Below are 17,142 nucleotides of genomic sequence, written 5' to 3'. Positions count from 1 at the left end.
GTAGATGCTGGCTATTTATCTTATCCCCGTAATGCCAGATCACAAGCCGGCTTTGTCGGCTTTGTGTTCCTACATGGTGGTACTGTTATGTCATGGAAGTCTTCAAAACAGACTTTGGTGGCAACATCTACCAATCATTCTGAAATAATTTCATTATTTGAAATAACATGCAAATGTGTGTGGCTTCGCAGAATGATCGATAAAATCACCTACCATTATCACAGATGCAAACAGGATTCAACAAGAGTAATATCACTCACATATTTCTCCTAAGTGGTTTTTTCCCATGATCTTCAGAAAAACGGGGAAATAAACATTTGCAAGTTAAATCATGTGAAAAATCATTGTTTAAACATCACATTACGCTATCTCTCTTTGTGAGTTTATGTTTGAGGTTCTTATCAATGATTTTAATGAAGAGCTTTTGGAGAAGAATTCTATTGAGATGATGACAACGCCTGGACAATTATGAGAAGATTCTACATGGTAGAGCGTAGATTAGAGGAAGTGTTGTGATTAATTAGCACATGTAATTAGTGGGGAATCTTCCCTTGCCCAACCGTCATTGTGGTTCCTCGCGCAACGGAGGTCTCTCTCTCTCGTATCCCCTGAAACTGACGCATCCTCTCGGATCGTCGCGTCTCTCCAGTCCATATAAATTGTACTCCGTAACTCCCAATCAATAGAAGTTTCCATTGACTTCAAAACACAAACAAAGCATCTGATATGATGAAGGGATACTGCCTACTACTCCCTCCGATCACAAGTGTCGCCAATCAAGTCACGATGCATGCCAAAGCACATTCCAATTCAGACCAAAACATGCTTACTGATGACTAATTGAGAAAAATATCCAGAATAATTGTTCTAACCACAAATATCCATTGAAAAAATCATTACCAGACGTACACGGAATTCATGGCGCTAATCAACTCCGTCATCGAATCAGACCACCTGATCAATCACTGTCGATCTCTGGGCTCTGGGCCTCTGCGTAGGCGTAGGTGAGGCCGCACTTGCCGCAGGCGTGGCGGTCGGCGTGCGCCGCCATGAAGGTGCCGGCGCCGCAGTCCGGGTTGGGGCACTCCTTGCGCAGCCTCTCCACCTTGCCCGTGGCGTCGTCCACCCTGTAGTAGCCGAGCACGGCGAGCGGGGTCTTCTCGCGCTCGTGCTTGACCTTCTTGGGCGTCGAGTAGGTCTTCTTCTTGCGCTTCTTGGCGCCGCCGCGCAGGCGGAGGACCAGGTGCAGCGTCGACTCCTTCTGGATGTTGTAGTCGGCCAGCGTGCGCCCGTCCTCCAGCTGCTTCCCGGCGAAGATGAGCCGCTGCTGGTCCGGCGGGATCCCCTCCTTGTCCTGGATCTTGGCCTTGACGTTGTCGATCGTGTCCGACGACTCCACCTCCAGCGTGATCGTCTTCCCCGTCAGCGTCTTCACGAAGATCTGCATCTTGCCCTCGTTCGCCGGTCGCCGAGAATTATGACCTGTTTCGTCGGCAGCGGCGGCGGCGGCGGCGTGGATTGGGAGCTTTGGTTGGTCGGGCAACGTCGCGGCCCATGGGGGGTGGAGATGGGGTTATATGTAAGCCTGGTTCGTTTGATAGGCCGTCCGATACGCGACGGACGCCTGTGATCGAGCGGGTCTGAACCGACTCGTGAACGAGCCGGACACGGCAAGGACCCGTGAGACGGAGACCAGACCAGAGAAGTAAAACCAAAGCGGCGCACGCGACGCCTGAAACGGGGAGAGGAGAGAGAGCCGGTGAAGCGCGCGGCGAGCGGAGGCAGAGGGGCGCCGCGTTCGCCCGGTGAGAGAGACGATGTCGTCCATCGGCTCCTCTAACATCGGCTTCCAGGTCCGTCCCTCGCTTGGTTTCTTCTGCTGCCCATCCATCCTTCCCTCCCTCCCCTCGCGGAGGATTAGGGTTTGATGCTTTGTTGCCCTGCGTGAGCCTGATGGTCGTGTGTTCTTGGGTTGCTGCAGCTGCTGAAGAAATCCGGGTGGAAGGAGGGCACCGGCCTCGGTGCGCAGGAGCAGGTCCGTGTCTCTGTTCTCTTTTCTCTTCTCCCCGATCAAGATCTCATCTGTCCATTTTCACCCAATCCGTATGTTGATTTTAGGGATAATTGTGTTAGTTGTAGCATCGTACTCCCAACGCGAGGCTTAGTTCTCCTTGTTTTTCTATTCTTGGTACTAGATTATATGATCCATTGTGAATCAAATTGTTCTGTGTTTCTCCAGTGTTGTGTCTTATTGCTTATCTTTGAGATCATTGCGTATCAAATTGTCTCATATTGTGGACTTAACAAAATGATAAAGGGCGTGCTGAAATTAGTTTGGTTTCTGGGTAATGATCACAATCGGACAAATACAGTTAAATGCTTGAATTTGTTAACTATAAACAACTTACCTTTGCTTCTTGTATAATCTTGGTTCAGTTCACAAGCTCAGGAGTATGTGTCTAACTGAACACATCCATGGGTTTTAAAACAACAAATGCGTGGTTGGCCGTCTGCTGTATATAACAAATCGTGATTACACACTTGGTAGAAGCTGGCTTGTTGCTTATAATTGCCTAGTTACTCCTGTATTATTTCTGTTTGTGTACTCACTTTGCCAAACTGTCATGAAACAGGGGCGGTTGGAACCAGTAGAAACTCGTGTCAAGAACAACAAACGCGGTTTAGGTTCCAAAGAACCAAAGCCAAAGCCAAAGGTCGAGGATGATGTTGAAACAGCTCCTAGTAAAAGACCCAAGGTGAGCAAAGCATTCTTGTTGACTTGATTCCAAGAACTGTTTTGTTGTAGTTCATAGGTTCCGCCGATTTCACAAAATTTGTTTACTACTACCTCCGTTCACTATTACAAGATGCTCTAACTTTTTCATGAATCTGATGTATATAGACATGTTTTAATGTGTTTATTCACTCATTTCAATCCGTATGTAGCTATATTGAGATGTCCAAAACGTCTTATAATAGTGAACAGAGGGAGTACTATTTACTGATTACAGATCCTTTGTGTGGTACTATTGAAAAAAGTGTATGTGTTTATATATAGTTAAATTGAACAAACGTAACATGTTATATTGGATGCTCATCAATTTCTTTCCGTGGAGTATTTGTAAGGTTTAGAAGATAATACTGATGTGTCCTTGTACATTTCTGCATCTCGAACCAGCGTACTTGTAGTCATCACTGATCTGATTTTCTTTTTTCATCAATATCTGACTTAATGCCACAAAATGTTGCTATTATCAGCAGGACGCGCCGGCAACGAAGAAGGCAAAGTTGGCCGCAAAGAGGATACGAAAGATGCAGGAAGAGGAGAAGAGAGCACAAGAGAGGGAATTCGAAATTGCTTTCTTCAGGGAATTTTGGCCTGATAATGTGTAAACCACAAACCTGACAGCGTTGCACCCGTTGGCATCAGCTGATAATGCCATTGTACATCTTATCGATGCTTCTGCAGTTTGCAACTGCTGTTCACTGTTTCTGTCTTTGTTCTGGTCCAAGTGTTGCATTTATTCAGCTGTAGATGTTTGTGCCCTGCAGAGATATGTTGTAGTAACTTGTAACAGACGTTCTTTGATTGTAGAAAATGTCACTTGGATTTTTTACTGCTGCTGGGGTAATATTAGGCACTAGCAACTTTCAGGTGTACCAGGCAACCAAAAACACATTTAAAAGCTGTGACTAGAGATGAACATATATACCATGTCATAAAATCTAAGGTCTGAATTCAATTCACAAATTGACAGACAAAATGGCAAAATATGGTGTAATGTAAAGAAAATGGGCAAAACATGAGTTGATTCTCACAAAAAATGATGGTATTTAAATTTTAGGAGTGAAGATTTGGTGCCACATGAGATGCCGTATTTTCATTGGTAAAAAAAATTACTCCCTCCGTTCCTAAATATAAGTCTTTGGAGAGATTTTACTATGGACTATATACGAAGCAAAATGAGTGAATCTACATATAAAATGCATCTTTATACATCCGTATGTGGTCCATAGTGAAACCTCTTCAAAGACTTATATTTAAGAACGGAGGGAGTAGTTGATTTTGCAGGAAGCTTTATTTGATTTGAGTTGGTTAATTTGTTATTCCTTGTTGCAGAGCTTTTTTAGCTATCTGGGAAAGACAGAACATGCTTGGCATATGATAGAAGTTAGGTTGTCGGTAACGGGGAGTATCATATACTAGTATCATGCATATTGTACTAGTGTCTGATACTACTCCCGTCATGCATAGTATAAGTTAGTACATCTCATGTTACCTTATTAAGTGCCATGTACTCCCTCCGTTCCTAAATATTTGTCTTTCTAGAGATTTCAACAAGTGACTACATACGAAGCAAAATGAGTGAATTTCAAAGAGATTTCAACAAGTGACTACATACGAAGCAAAATGAGTGAATTTCAACAAGTGACTACATACGAAGCAAAATGAGTGAATGTACACTCTAAAATATGTCTATATGCATCCGTATATGGTAGTCCATTTGAATCTCTAAGAAGACAAATATTTAGGAACGGAGGGAGTATAACACAAAGTAGTATACCATTTAATATGATACCACATTCTCTCTTTCTCCATTTTAATTGTGTGCCACACCATAAAAAAACCTAGTTGGCATGCTTGATACACATTCTCTTTTTCTCCATTTAATTGTACCACATCATAAAAAAAGTCTAGTTGGCATGCATGATATTGTTTATGATACTACCATTACGACCAACCTTAACAAACCACATTTATTACAAAAGGACCTGCAGTGACTGTGGTACATGACCAAGAGGCCAAAAAGCGCAAAGGAGAAACAGAAAACGGTTTCAGTATGGTTTGAAAGAATGCAGCAGAAAACTGTCACCTTGTGGTGTCAAATCTGTCTATACAAATACTTATGCATGTCAGGATAATGCGTTGCTTCTCAAAACCATGCCTAGCTACAACAGCAGCTATTGGCGCCACAGCACCGCGTCTGGCAGGAGCTCGACTCTGCTGGCTACCTAACAAAAAAGTGCCTCTTCCCATCATCATCCCCTCTAGAACGCCAACTCTTCTTCCTCTTGACCTGCTGTTTGAGGCAACATGCCTGCTGTCGCCGCATCCCGAAGGTCCTCAGCCTTCTCGGCACTGATGTCGAGTAAATACTGCAACCTTGACAGCTTATCCTGCTTCGGAATGCTCTTCATGTACACACAGTACAGGTCGTCAAGCTCTCGCGGAGTGGGCCATGACAAAGGCTTCGAAGCAGGCACGGCAGCATCACATGCGAGCAGGTCGTTCAGTGATGAAATCTGCATCAGATATGAAGCAATGAAAAATTTCACCACAAACTTCAAGAAATCTGCAGGAGTATAACCTAGCAGATGTTATTATACCTATATCTCTAGGAGCAATTATGTAAATTTAACAAAACAAGCAGACAAGGGGCACACGGTACGTACCACACCATCTCTCTTCTTCTGCCGAAGCAAAGCAACAGCCTGGACAAGGGCGTTCTCCAACCTAACCTTCGCAATGTCCTGAACAATCGACCTGGCCTTCTCAGCACTTATGATAAGATCAGCTGGCATCTTTACATACACTTCCTCTTCATCAAATTCACCTGTGCCTGATGAGAATATCTCCTCAGCACACTTTTTGTAAATGGTTTCTCGCAACGGTTCTGAAATCAAGCTGTCCAGCTCGAAATTTGCGTCTTTCAATCCTCGGACCTGCTGTATACCAATCTGTCCTCGCGATATAGATGCTTCAATTGCACTAGACAACTTTGTCGTTGTGATGCTCTTAATGATTTTCTGTGCATGCTCAGATGGCAAACCAACCTGCTTCTGTATCGTTGCAAGCTGGTCAGCCTTGGATTCTGTCAACTTCCCATCAGCTAGAACCACTTCAGCCTGTTGCACAAATGCTTTTTCTGCCAGCTTAATGTGGACATCTTGAGCTTCTTTGGCGGTTAAACCAAGTATGCGTCCCAATTGCTTTAGCATTAAATACTCTGAATCGTCTTTCTTCGAGGAGATTGCTGTCCCGAATGAAACATTAGTAGTCTCACCAGTGATACAGAACATCAAATATGTTTGATACAGCTCAGCTCTATCTCTCAATGGAAGATCATCCTTGAGGGTTATCTCTTTCTGACTTGACTTGCCCAGCTTTTCTTTTAGCTCTTTATCAGGCCTTGTCTTCTTCAATGTTTCTAGTGATTCCCATTCATAGTCCTCATCCTCTCCCTCAGATTCAGTCGTTTCAGGTTCTGAGGTCGCACTTGATGTTGCAGGTTCAGCAGTTGTTAGCTCCCCTTTAATGTCAGCCAGAAGCTCACTTACAACAACTGTGTTGAAGGAAATTAACTTCTTCAACTCTTTTGCCTGTTCAATGCGATTCCCAGCTGCTTTTGCTTTCTGAATGTAGTTCAGGAATAATTTCCGTACCTGCCATTTGAATTTGGCAATACAGAAAATTAATTGGATCTGCAGTTGGAATATACCAAAAGATATACATAGTAGTAGTTTCTACAGAAGAATATAGGCCAATCTATATAGCCTAATTTTTAGGGAAGAGGCATACTGCTTTACTAAAGATGGTCATAGCAGCCTCCTTTTTCAAGTTTAGACCCTGTGCTGCTTTCCTAACTGCCTCTCGTCTATCAGCGTTGTATCCATCAACTGACAAAATTGCTTCCTTGACAACCTGCAATGTCCTAAAAAGGGTAAGAATATATTTACACAGAACAGGCCATCAACTTTGCTGAACTAATGCAGATCTGGATTTGAACCTAAAATTATGCAGTGTGTTAATGAAAGGCACAATAAAATACATCACCTTTTCAAACAATTGACCGCAGATGTCAGTATGAGCAGCATCAACAGTTTCTTGAGGAATGCAGAGACGCACTTGGAATGCCATCAAAGCTTCTGTTTCATCCTTGCTCAGCTCTCCGTCAGCTACAAACTGCTGAAGCTTCTGTCTGTAAATGTCTGAAGTATGAAGCAGCATTAATACACGCTGATAATCATAAATACAAAGGCAATAATTATAGCCATATTATATTTGTCTTTCTTTCCTACTCCCTCCGATCTATAATAAGTGTCGTGGTTTTTAAATTTGAACTAAAACCACGACACTTATTATGGATCGGAGGGAGTGGTAAAAATCCATAACTGCTCGTACAACACAAGACCAGCAATGTAAAACAAGATTAAGTAAATGCAGTCAGTTCCCTTGCTGCATATTACTTCCTATAGTCAATGTAAAATGTTGGCAGCTAAAATAATAAGCAGCAGTATCAGCCCACAGCTAATGTCTGATGGTGCATAATGAATAACTGTGTGTACTGATGCAGCAAAAGGATATAGGATACCATATACTCCCTCCGTTCCTAAATATAAGTCTTCTAAAAGATTTCACTATGAACTACTCCCGTTCCTAAATAGTTGTCTTTTTAGAGATTCAAATGGACTATTACATACGGATGTGTATAGACATATTTTAGAGTGTAGGCTCACTCATTTTGCTCCGTATGTAGTCACTTGTTGAAATCTCTAGAAAGACAAATATTTAGGAACGGAGGGAGTACATACAGAGCAAAATGAGTGAATCTACACTTTAAAATATGTCTATATACATCCGCATGTAGTTTGTAGTGGAACCTCTAAAAAGACTAGAACCTAGTCAAACCAGATTCTCAATTTGCCTCGTGATTTTCCAGAATGGTACGCATCTTGCTAGCAAGAGAAGGATTAAACTGTAGCAAATATAGAGCTACACTGTAAAACTAGAAGCAAGTGACAAGGTGGTACCTTCATGCATCTTGCTAGCAAGTTCAGGATCAAACTGTAGCTCTTCGCACAGATTTTGGAGGAACGATGCTTTGCTAGGAGCTGCAGCCAAATCAGTGTTAAAGGATTTTGCAAGTCTCTTTCTGTATGCTTGAGATTTGACATCTGAGATGATTGCTTCTGCTTCACGCTTCCCCAGTCCAAATATATTTCTCAGATCATTCAAAGGAGTAAGCTGGAATTTTTAATCACAGAAAGATTTATCTTGTTAAAAGGCTTCGTTGTTGTTGTTGTTGTAAAGATTTATCTTGTTAAGATGCTACCGTATGTTTTTAGACTCAATGGTCAGAGAGCATGGGCAAAAATATAAGACGGTTCATGTTGAAAAAACAAAATTGTCAGCCTGATGTGATACAATTGCTAGGTTATGTACTTCTCAAATTATTTTATCTTGATTAAAGCAACCTTTACAGAACAATGACAACAAAACAAAGTACTTGTTATTATCTATCATGACTGTTCCCAGCTATATAATTGACAAAAAATAGCTCCGCAGAATAACAGAGATGCATAAAATGTGGACGACCATGTCTCATCTATTTAGAGTCTCACAATCATAACCAACTTATAAACTCTTAAAAAAGGGCAGCTGATGGATAAATTTTCAGAAAATCAGGTCTCCAAGGGGCCAGCGTGAAAATCATTTGAGAGGCACTTTTTGTTGTTCTTATTGTGAAAAACAGGAATTCTGCCAAGCATTAGTTTGTTAGCATGAATCGGCATAAACTCTACTTGAATCAGAGTATATGTTCTCTCTTTTGTCAAAACTTGCTGGTCTGATCAAGGGCTTGGTATTAAATTGATGCGGACCAGAAAATACTATTGATGTGTTACTGATGTGTAGCCCTAGGACACACAGATTATTCACTAAAACAACAGTAACAGGTACCACTTTTGTTTGTTTAGTTCAGCATCTAACATGATGTGAACTACTCCCTCCGTAAACTAATATAAGAGCATTTAGATCACTAGAATAACACTCTTATATTAGTTTACAGAGGGAGTACAAAACAGAAGATGTGTGACATAGATGGGTGTGGAGTTACTGTTCATCCCGGGTGCAAACACTTTCAGACTAGACAGTTGTATGTGATCCAAATATGTCAATAGACTGACTAACTTTGTCCAAATAAAATCCAGACTGTATTTTTCAAATCCTACAGTCTTGCAAACTTGCACTGGTCCACTTGAATCAATATGCTTCACAATAATAGGTCAATGGACTAACTTTGTACACTTAAAAAATAACTTTGTCCACAAAAAATCCAGACTGTATTTTCCAAATCCTATAGACTTGCAAACTTGCACTGATTACTTAAATCAATATGCTTCACAATAATAGGTATCTATGTTAACCATTTCATAAGAAACCTACGGAATTATTGATTACTTATTTTAGCTTGTCATCTCATATGGAGCATCAGCTAACTAAACAAAATGTGAATAACATGTGATCACCTTCTCATTATCAACAGGTCCATCTGAAAGTACATCTGTTGCATAGGCCCTATAGAGTGTCTTTAGATCACCAGCCCTTCTATCATGATCATGCTCTCCCGCTATGCAATCCATGCAGAAGAACCAATAAGAATTCATAAGGACAGCCCACCTCATCAACATATGAATTCAAAAATCTTCACTAACTTACCTAATGAAATAGGTCCAAGCCCACGTGCAAATCGATCGCCTTGAGGGTGCTTGCTCAGTACAGTTAGAAGGCTATTAAATGCAAGGACACACTTTACTTCTTCAATAACCTGTGTTGGGCTATTCCTGCAGGCAGTGATAATATGGTTTAGTCCTGAGGTAAAAATTTGAGCATTCTGTATTGATATTTGATAAGATGCAAAAAAATTAAGTGTAGCAAGATTCAGAGGGTTTACACTTCTTGACAGATATTGATGTATTTGCTAATAACTGAACAACGAAAACAAATGGGGTTTCTTGGAAAAGTATTTCTCAAACTTCCTCGGGAGTGCAGATAGCTCAGTTTTCCGTAATAGTAGAAAAATATTATTTGCTAGTTAATATTAAAGCAGATGAATCCACCAAACATACCCTAGTCTCCCTTATAAACAGCATGGTGCGTACATTAATACAGCTAAGATTTTTAACTCGGGGTTGAGTTTATATGCTATTCTTCATGATATAAAATAATACTGAAAGCTTGCAACTCGAACAAGCCAGCAAACACTGATAACATCACTTGCTCATGAGGTGGAAAGCCTCTCTTGTTGTGAAGGGAGGAGAAATAAAGTTCATCATTGCTACTTATGAAGTACTTTCCACAAATATAATATCAGGGGAAATTCTAATAGACAAAATACCTATATGTTGGCTTTAACAAAAATATAAGTTCCCTTTTCTTAAAACCATCAGATTAGCAGTTAATACATCTATGTTTTCATGGAAATTGTCAACTAATGAAATCATCCAGCAGGTTTTGCAGAGAGGCTTCATACGTGGCTTTGTTACGCGACTTCAAGATGTCTAAAGCTGATGAAATGTTTTCTTGAATCAACTTCTTCGCATGTTCCCTGAACATGTCAGCAGCAATCTGCCAAAATATAAATATCAGCACATGCTACAACAGAATATGCTTAGATTGACGTTGTCTGCCATGTCTTGCCATACTTAGAATGATGTCAACAATCAAATAGAAACCTGTATGGCGTCCAAGATACTATCCTTAGATTTATGCTATTTGGATATAGGTGACAAGATGCCCCAAGAACTGATGAAATGATGCTAAAGCAACCCAGCAGTAAATTTCCAGAGAGAAGGGTTACCTCATCAGAAAGTTTACACGCAAGTTGGGCTCTCCTTACTTCAATGAGTGTGCCTATGTCCAGACCTAGAAAAACAGAATATGTCCAGGTGAGAACATTCATGGAACGCAACAAGTCATATATCAAGTAATTAGTATACAGGGGATATCCTTGCTATCTACCCTGCTCTAAATTTAATCTACTTGAATGACAAACCTTGCAAGCACGATATGAGCTAAGAATGGAACTAATGCTTACAAAAGACAATGTGTTTCAGCGATACCTCTACCAATAGACTTGAGCTGTATCGCGTACAAATTTTTGGCATTATCCCGCATAGCAATGTCGATCTGCCAAAAAGATTATGAAAATGTAACAAAACAACCATGATGTCAAACAAGACACAGACACACAGAAACTATGCACCAAAGTAACAAGAGATGAGCAAGCAGTTCAAAAGACATGTTCTATGAGAAAAAACATCTGAGTTATGTGAATGTGCGATTTGCACATGTTAAAGCAATCTACGTCTTCATCTTTATCAGCACAGAAGATCTTCCCTTTCAACTACTACATTCAGCCTGAAACAATCTACTCAAACTTTATAAGTTTGATCATGCTAGTCAAGAAACAACGACACTAAACATGTACAGTCAGTCTGTCTATTTTTGGTACAAGTAACAATGCATGTGTCATAGTGCATAACATTACATTGCATATCTATTTTTCATGGAGAATTTTTAGTTTTTCACCTCAGTGGATCATGTATGTCTCGCAGACTGATATGCACGGCCAATCAGGGCAACAAATTTGTAATCATGGTACATATGTAAAGGGCAACCCGGTGCATGTAGCTCCCGCTTGCGCAGGGTCCGGGGAAGGGTCCAACCACTTTGTGTCTATTGTACGCAGCCTTTCCCTACATTTCTGCAAGAGGCTGTTTCCAGGACTTAACCCGTGACCTCATGGTCACAAGGCAGCAGCATTACCACTGCGCCAAGGCTCCCCTTCAATCATGGTACATATGTAGATATTAAAATTGGCCATGACAAAATGAGCATGCAAAGATCACCTATTGCATTATGAAGGGTGAAACACTAGCTTCAGGAGGTCTCTTACAGTAACAACGTAGTTAGAAAATGAGTGCAATTACACTTCAAAGTTTAGCAAAAATAATAAACACCATAATGGAGGTAACGTTCTGCTTTCTCCATGAGATGAATCATAAACAGAGAAATGGCATGCACAAAGGTAAAACAATGTATACTAATGTACCTGTGAATCAGTGATCCCGGAAAGATACCATGAAATCATAAACAGAGACATGCCATGCACAAAGGTAAAACAATGTATATTAATGTACCTGAGAATCAGTGATCCCGAAAAGACGTTTCCATGGAAGTAGGAAGGCTGATGCGTCTCCAAAGACAAGATTTGACACATATATCAACTTTTGAAATGCCTATGAAATATTTCCATGGTTACTATTAGGATCTACATACGGTTTTAAGTATCCATGTATTTACTTCAAAGCAGAAACAATTACCCGCCGCTGTTCAATGTCAGCATCACGGTCCCTTGTTTCCAACCTCTCTCTGTATAAGCGTCTACCAATCTATTGAAATGGGCAAAGTGGAAGGAATAAACAGGCAGACGGAAAATATTGCAATTGTGAAAACAGTGACTAAAGATAATACAAACATCTGAAAACAATATGGGATACCAAGATGTAATAAAAAGGCTTGGATCACGAGGGAATACCTCCATGTGCATATTTGCAGCATCTACATCATCGAGTCCAAGGCCTCTTTTAAATTTTGCAATGACCTCAACCTCATTACCTTTGAGATCTTCATCTCCTGGAGGAAGTACTGAGTAAAGAAAGCTGCAGGAAAAAAAGAAGATAGGAGAAAGAATGAGCGAATGACAAATGTTCAGGAGCATGAAACCACGTGAAGCTCAAATATCACATTGCAAAATTGGTAAGATGTGGATAGTGTCCGATTTCTAAAGACAGTAAATGTTCAACACCAACGTGAATTTAGAAGTGCTTATCAAAAAGGTACTCCCTCCGTTCCATAATTCTCGTCGTGGTTTTAGTTGAGTAGTATATTCAAGAACTGAGTTAACTGAATGCAATATCAAAGAATCATACGAAAAATTCGAGTTGAATCGTGCTCATGTGAATATGTGTGAACCTACCAATGTATATTAAATTGGTAGATTCACCATATGAAAATAATACGGTGAATAGTCATCAACATTCACAGTACTTCCACCATATTATAGATCTGTACCATTTACAGAAATATTATGGTACAAACTTCAATATTGCATGCTGTTGTTTACAAATTGTCAGAAGTGGCCCCTTTTCTGGACAGGAGGGGGTGATTGCTAAGAGAGGTGTAGCCATGTACTAGAAAATATGGCAGTACAAATACTCCCATCCAAGAGTAAGATTGCATAGAATCCACTATTTATCTGGTCGTTCTGTGCATACATGTTTTCACAATCATCATGGAAAGCAACTGAACATCACGTGTATCAAGAGGTTTACCTGCCATACAAGTCACAGAGCTCTGTTTTGAAGGCTGCATCTTGTGTACTAACTCCGTATCTAAAAATAAATAAGAAAAGGATAAGATAATGCAGAAAGAGAGATGCATCCAATACTTAAATGTAAGTTCACATCACCCTAAAGAATCTTAGGTCTCCTCCCGTCTTACATTTAACGATAGCCCCAGTAATATTTTTCATCTTTTACAGAAAAAGCATACACGACAATGTTGCTAGTCCCCTAACAGGTTTGGAGTTTCAAAAGTAAATGGGTTTGCAGAAACTACATTGCAAGCCTAAATTGATACAAGAAAAAACGAGCAAAACAAAATGTTGAGATGATCAAATGGCTGGTATAATCTATTTAAAAAAAACTTATAGCTGATATAAACGACGCAGGGTTACAACGAAGGCAGCGACTATAAGGAGGCAATCCAAACTCACTTGTTCGCGATGGCCTCCACCTCGCTGGCCTCCAGCTTGGTGGGGTCGTCATGGCCGGCTACGTAGTTGTGCAATCCGACAGCGGCGACCTCTGGCACTACAGAGTTCACCGCGACAGCAGCCGCGACGCTGGCCCCACCAAGCACGGCCGCGCCCGCGAACGCCGCGGCCCGGTTGCCGCCGCCAGCGCGGAGCCCGATGCCGTAGCCCGCCGCCACGGCCGCCACGGCGACCGCAAGCTCCGCCGCCGTCCGTGCGACCGGCGGCAGCGCCTCCACGAGCGGCTGCACGCCGGTGAGCTCCCTCCGGCCCCCGAACACCTGCTCACTCCGGCCGCCGAACACCTCCTCGTCCCGGTCCGCGGCGTCGCCCTCCCCCTCCCCCGAGGCCGCCACGCGGCGAGACCGCCGGCTGCGGAGGCGGGCGAAGGCGGTGCGCTTCCGTGGCGGGAAGCGGAGGAGGGGCAATGGTTTGAGCGGGGCGAAGAGGAGCGGGGAGGCGGCGGCGCGGGGCAAGGGCCTCGCGGAGACGAGGGAGAGCTCCATTGTAAGATCTCGCCTGGACGGACGGCGGCGGCGGCGGCGGCGGGCGGAGGAGGAGGGGCAGGGGCGGGGCGGAGGGTGTGGATAGCGTTGCGACGATGGATGGGGATTGGTGGGGGCGGTCGGGGCGGAGCAACGCCTGGGGGCTCGGGCGGCTGGCTGGGCAAAGGGGTGGGACGAAGGGCCGAATTTAGGGGCAAGGCAAGCACAAGGTCTCCTTTTTCCTTTTTCTTTCTTTTTTTCTTTTGACTTTGAGGATTAAAGGAAACCGGAAGTAGTTACAATGTGATACAACTGCTTGTAAGAAAACCCAAAAAAAACTGTTCGCTAATATAGTGACATCACACTCATCATACTTAAGCCACGAGATTTGAAAAGTTAGAAAAAGAACATGAGAAAAGCCTTCAAAAATGAGTGTGTGCTTTCCTTTAGACCTCTCGGAGCGTCACGTTGACAAGATGACTAACAGCAAGTCTTTCGATGTTTATTCCTCGTTCATAAATAATATTAATATTATGAATATCGCTGGGTTGGTAGCTTGTTGCTTTCACTTCTCTTATGACTTGTATGATATTGTAATAATTTGGAATGTGTCTAAAGTGAGAGAGTTGTTCCCATCTATTATTTCAAGAACAAAAAAAAAGGAAAAAAAAGGGTCGTCGTTGCAAAGGTATGGGGTCTAGTAAGCTAAGCTAATTGAATTATGCAGACGGTCTCGTTGAACACAGATAATCATCACAAAGATTTTTGTCGTGTGATACAAATAAATAACGAGACTTAATTAGCCTATGAGTTATGGGAGGCTATAACCTTTGGGTTTCTAAACCTCTCGGATGAGCTTTGTGGGCCAAACTCACCGAACAAACATCATTTGTGTTCTATGTGCCACTTTCACTAAATCAATAGGATGAAAAAAGGTAAAAAGTCAACATTCAATGCAAAAAATCAAGGGAAAATGCTAGCGTTCACTCGACAGGTGAAGCCGCGCGCTTCAACCGCTTTTATGGTCGTCAAATTTGTTTTTGATCGAACAACTCGTAGCCATCTTCACCTTGATGTAACTTGGCCCTTGTTGAAATCCGTTCAACCACAAGTGGTCTGTTGCAAACCTTGAGTCGTCGCTCTGTGCTCGTGTCACCGCTCGCCGGTGAGACCCCGCGCCCAGCCTCCTCTTCTCATCATCTTCCTCTTCTCCCCCTTCTCCCTCTAACCTCACAGCCCCCTCTGCAGATTGGCAACCATGGAGCCCACTTTGCCCGAGCTTGTGCGGGAGGGCGCGCGTTGATACGTCTCCGTCGTATCTATAATTTTTTATTGTTTCATGCCAACATTATACAACCTTTACATATTTTTGGCAACAATTTATATGATTTATTGAACTAACCTATTGATCCAGTGCCCAGTGCCAGTTCCTGTTTTCTGCAGGTTTTTTGTTTGGCAGAAAATCCATATCAAACGAAGTCCAAACGCGATAAAAATTTACAGTGAATTATTTTGGAATATATGTGATTTTTGGGAGGTGGAATGAACGCAAACGGGGGCCCACAATGCCCACAAACCACCAGGGCGCGCCTGGGGGTGCCAGGCGCGCCCAGGTGTCTTGTGCCCTCCTCGAAGGTCGGTTGGGGCCCTTCTTCTGGCGCAATAAAGATAATTTATGGAAACAAATCGTGTAAAAATTTCAGCGCAATCGGAGTTACGGATCTCCGGAAATTTAAGAAACCATGAAGGGCCAGATCTGGGAACGCAAAACAGAAGAGAACAGAGAGGGGGATCCAATCTCGGAGGGGATCTGCTGCCATGGAGGCCATGGACTAGAGGGGGAACTCTCCTCCCATCTAGGGGGGGAGGGGCAAGGAAGAATAAGAAGGAGGGGGCTCTCTCGCCCTCTCTCCTGATGGCGCCGGAGTGCCGCCGGGGCTAGGATCGTGACGACGATCTACATCAACAATCTTGCTACCGTCAACACCAACTCTCTCCCCCTCTATGCAGCGGTGTAACGCCCCTTCTCCCCGATGTAATCTCTACTTAAACATGGTGCTCAACTCCATATATTATTTCCCAATGATATTTGGCTATCCTATGATGTTTGAGTAGATCTGTTTTGTCCTATGGGTTAATCATGATCTTGGTTGGTATGATTGTATATTTTATTTATGGCACTGTCAACGACGCCCTCCGTCTCGCGCAAACGTGAGGATCCCCGTTGTAGGGTGTTGCAATACGTTCATGATTCCCTTATGGTGGGTTGCGAGAGTGACAAAAGCTTAAACTCGAGTAGGTGGGTTTGTTGGGGAACGTTGCATAAAATAAAAAAAATTCTATGTTCACCAAGATCAATCTAGGAGTTCATCCAGCAACGAGAGAGAGGAGTGCATCTACATACCCTTGTAGATCGCGAGCGGAAGTGTTCAAGAGAACGGGGTTGAGGGAGTCGTACTCATCGTGATCCAAATCACCGGAGATCCTAGCGCCGAACGGACGGCACCTCCGCGTTCAACACACATACGGTTAGTGAGACGTCTCCTCCTTCTTGATCCAGCAAGGGAGAAGGAGAGGTTGATGAAGATCCAGCAGCACGACAGCGTGGTGGTGGATGCAGCAGGGATCCCGGCAGGGCTTCACCAAGCGTCTATGGGAGGGAGAGGTGTAGCAAGGGGGAAGGGAGGCGCCAAGTGTAAGGGTGCGGCTGCCCTCCCTCCCCCCTCTTCATATAGGGTCCCTAGGGGGGCGCCGTGTTGGGGAACGTAGTAATTTCAAAAAATTTCCTACGCACACGCAAGATCATGGTGATGGTATAGCAACGAGAGGGGAAGTGTATCTTCATACCCTTGAAGATCGCTAAGCGGAAGCGTTTATCAACGCGGTTGATGTAGTCGTACGTCTTCACGATCCGACCGATCCAAGTACCGAACGCACGGCACCTCCGAGTTCTGCACGCGTTCAGCTCGATGACGTCCTCGCCTTCTCGATCCAGCAAG

The 17,142-nt window shown here is 42.9% G+C and overlaps 3 protein-coding genes across 4 annotated transcripts; 1 reads left to right on the top strand and 2 right to left on the bottom strand.

The window, feature by feature from the left end:
• Positions 1–809: 809 nt before the first annotated feature.
• On the bottom strand, positions 810–1,541 carry LOC123122448 (ubiquitin-40S ribosomal protein S27a-2). The gene has a single exon (XM_044542653.1). The coding sequence runs from the start codon at positions 1,445–1,447 to the stop codon at positions 959–961; it is 489 nt and encodes a 162-aa protein (XP_044398588.1). The 5' UTR covers positions 1,448–1,541; the 3' UTR covers positions 810–958.
• Positions 1,542–1,594: 53 nt separating this feature from the next.
• Positions 1,595–3,617, top strand: LOC123122458 (G patch domain-containing protein 11). Of its 2 annotated transcripts, none has more exons than XM_044542666.1 (4): positions 1,595–1,853; positions 1,982–2,035; positions 2,634–2,756; positions 3,262–3,617. In XM_044542666.1, exons 1-4 carry the CDS (start codon positions 1,818–1,820, stop codon positions 3,391–3,393), a joined length of 345 nt encoding a protein of 114 aa, XP_044398601.1. In that variant the 5' UTR covers positions 1,595–1,817; the 3' UTR covers positions 3,394–3,617. The 2 variants fall into 2 exon arrangements, with proteins under 2 accessions (XP_044398601.1, XP_044398598.1); XM_044542663.1 differs by having other exon boundaries at positions 1,598–1,853; positions 3,259–3,617.
• Positions 3,618–4,744: 1,127 nt separating this feature from the next.
• Positions 4,745–14,317, bottom strand: LOC123122440 (protein TIC110, chloroplastic). Its single transcript, XM_044542645.1, has 15 exons — positions 13,620–14,317; positions 13,177–13,236; positions 12,381–12,504; positions 12,166–12,234; positions 11,983–12,081; positions 10,903–10,969; positions 10,641–10,705; positions 10,314–10,408; positions 9,500–9,624; positions 9,310–9,410; positions 7,813–8,026; positions 6,836–6,990; positions 6,581–6,703; positions 5,455–6,444; positions 4,745–5,304 (listed from the first exon to the last, which is right to left on the bottom strand). Exons 1-15 carry the CDS (start codon positions 14,162–14,164, stop codon positions 5,050–5,052), a joined length of 3,087 nt encoding a protein of 1,028 aa, XP_044398580.1. The 5' UTR covers positions 14,165–14,317; the 3' UTR covers positions 4,745–5,049.
• Positions 14,318–17,142: the final 2,825 nt, after the last annotated feature.

Source organism: Triticum aestivum, chromosome 1B (assembly GCF_018294505.1).
Source record: "Triticum aestivum cultivar Chinese Spring chromosome 1B, IWGSC CS RefSeq v2.1, whole genome shotgun sequence".
NCBI lineage: Eukaryota > Viridiplantae > Streptophyta > Magnoliopsida > Poales > Poaceae > Triticum > Triticum aestivum.
Note: the sequence above shows the minus strand (reverse complement) of the source record. Positions and strands in the feature narration are given on the sequence as shown.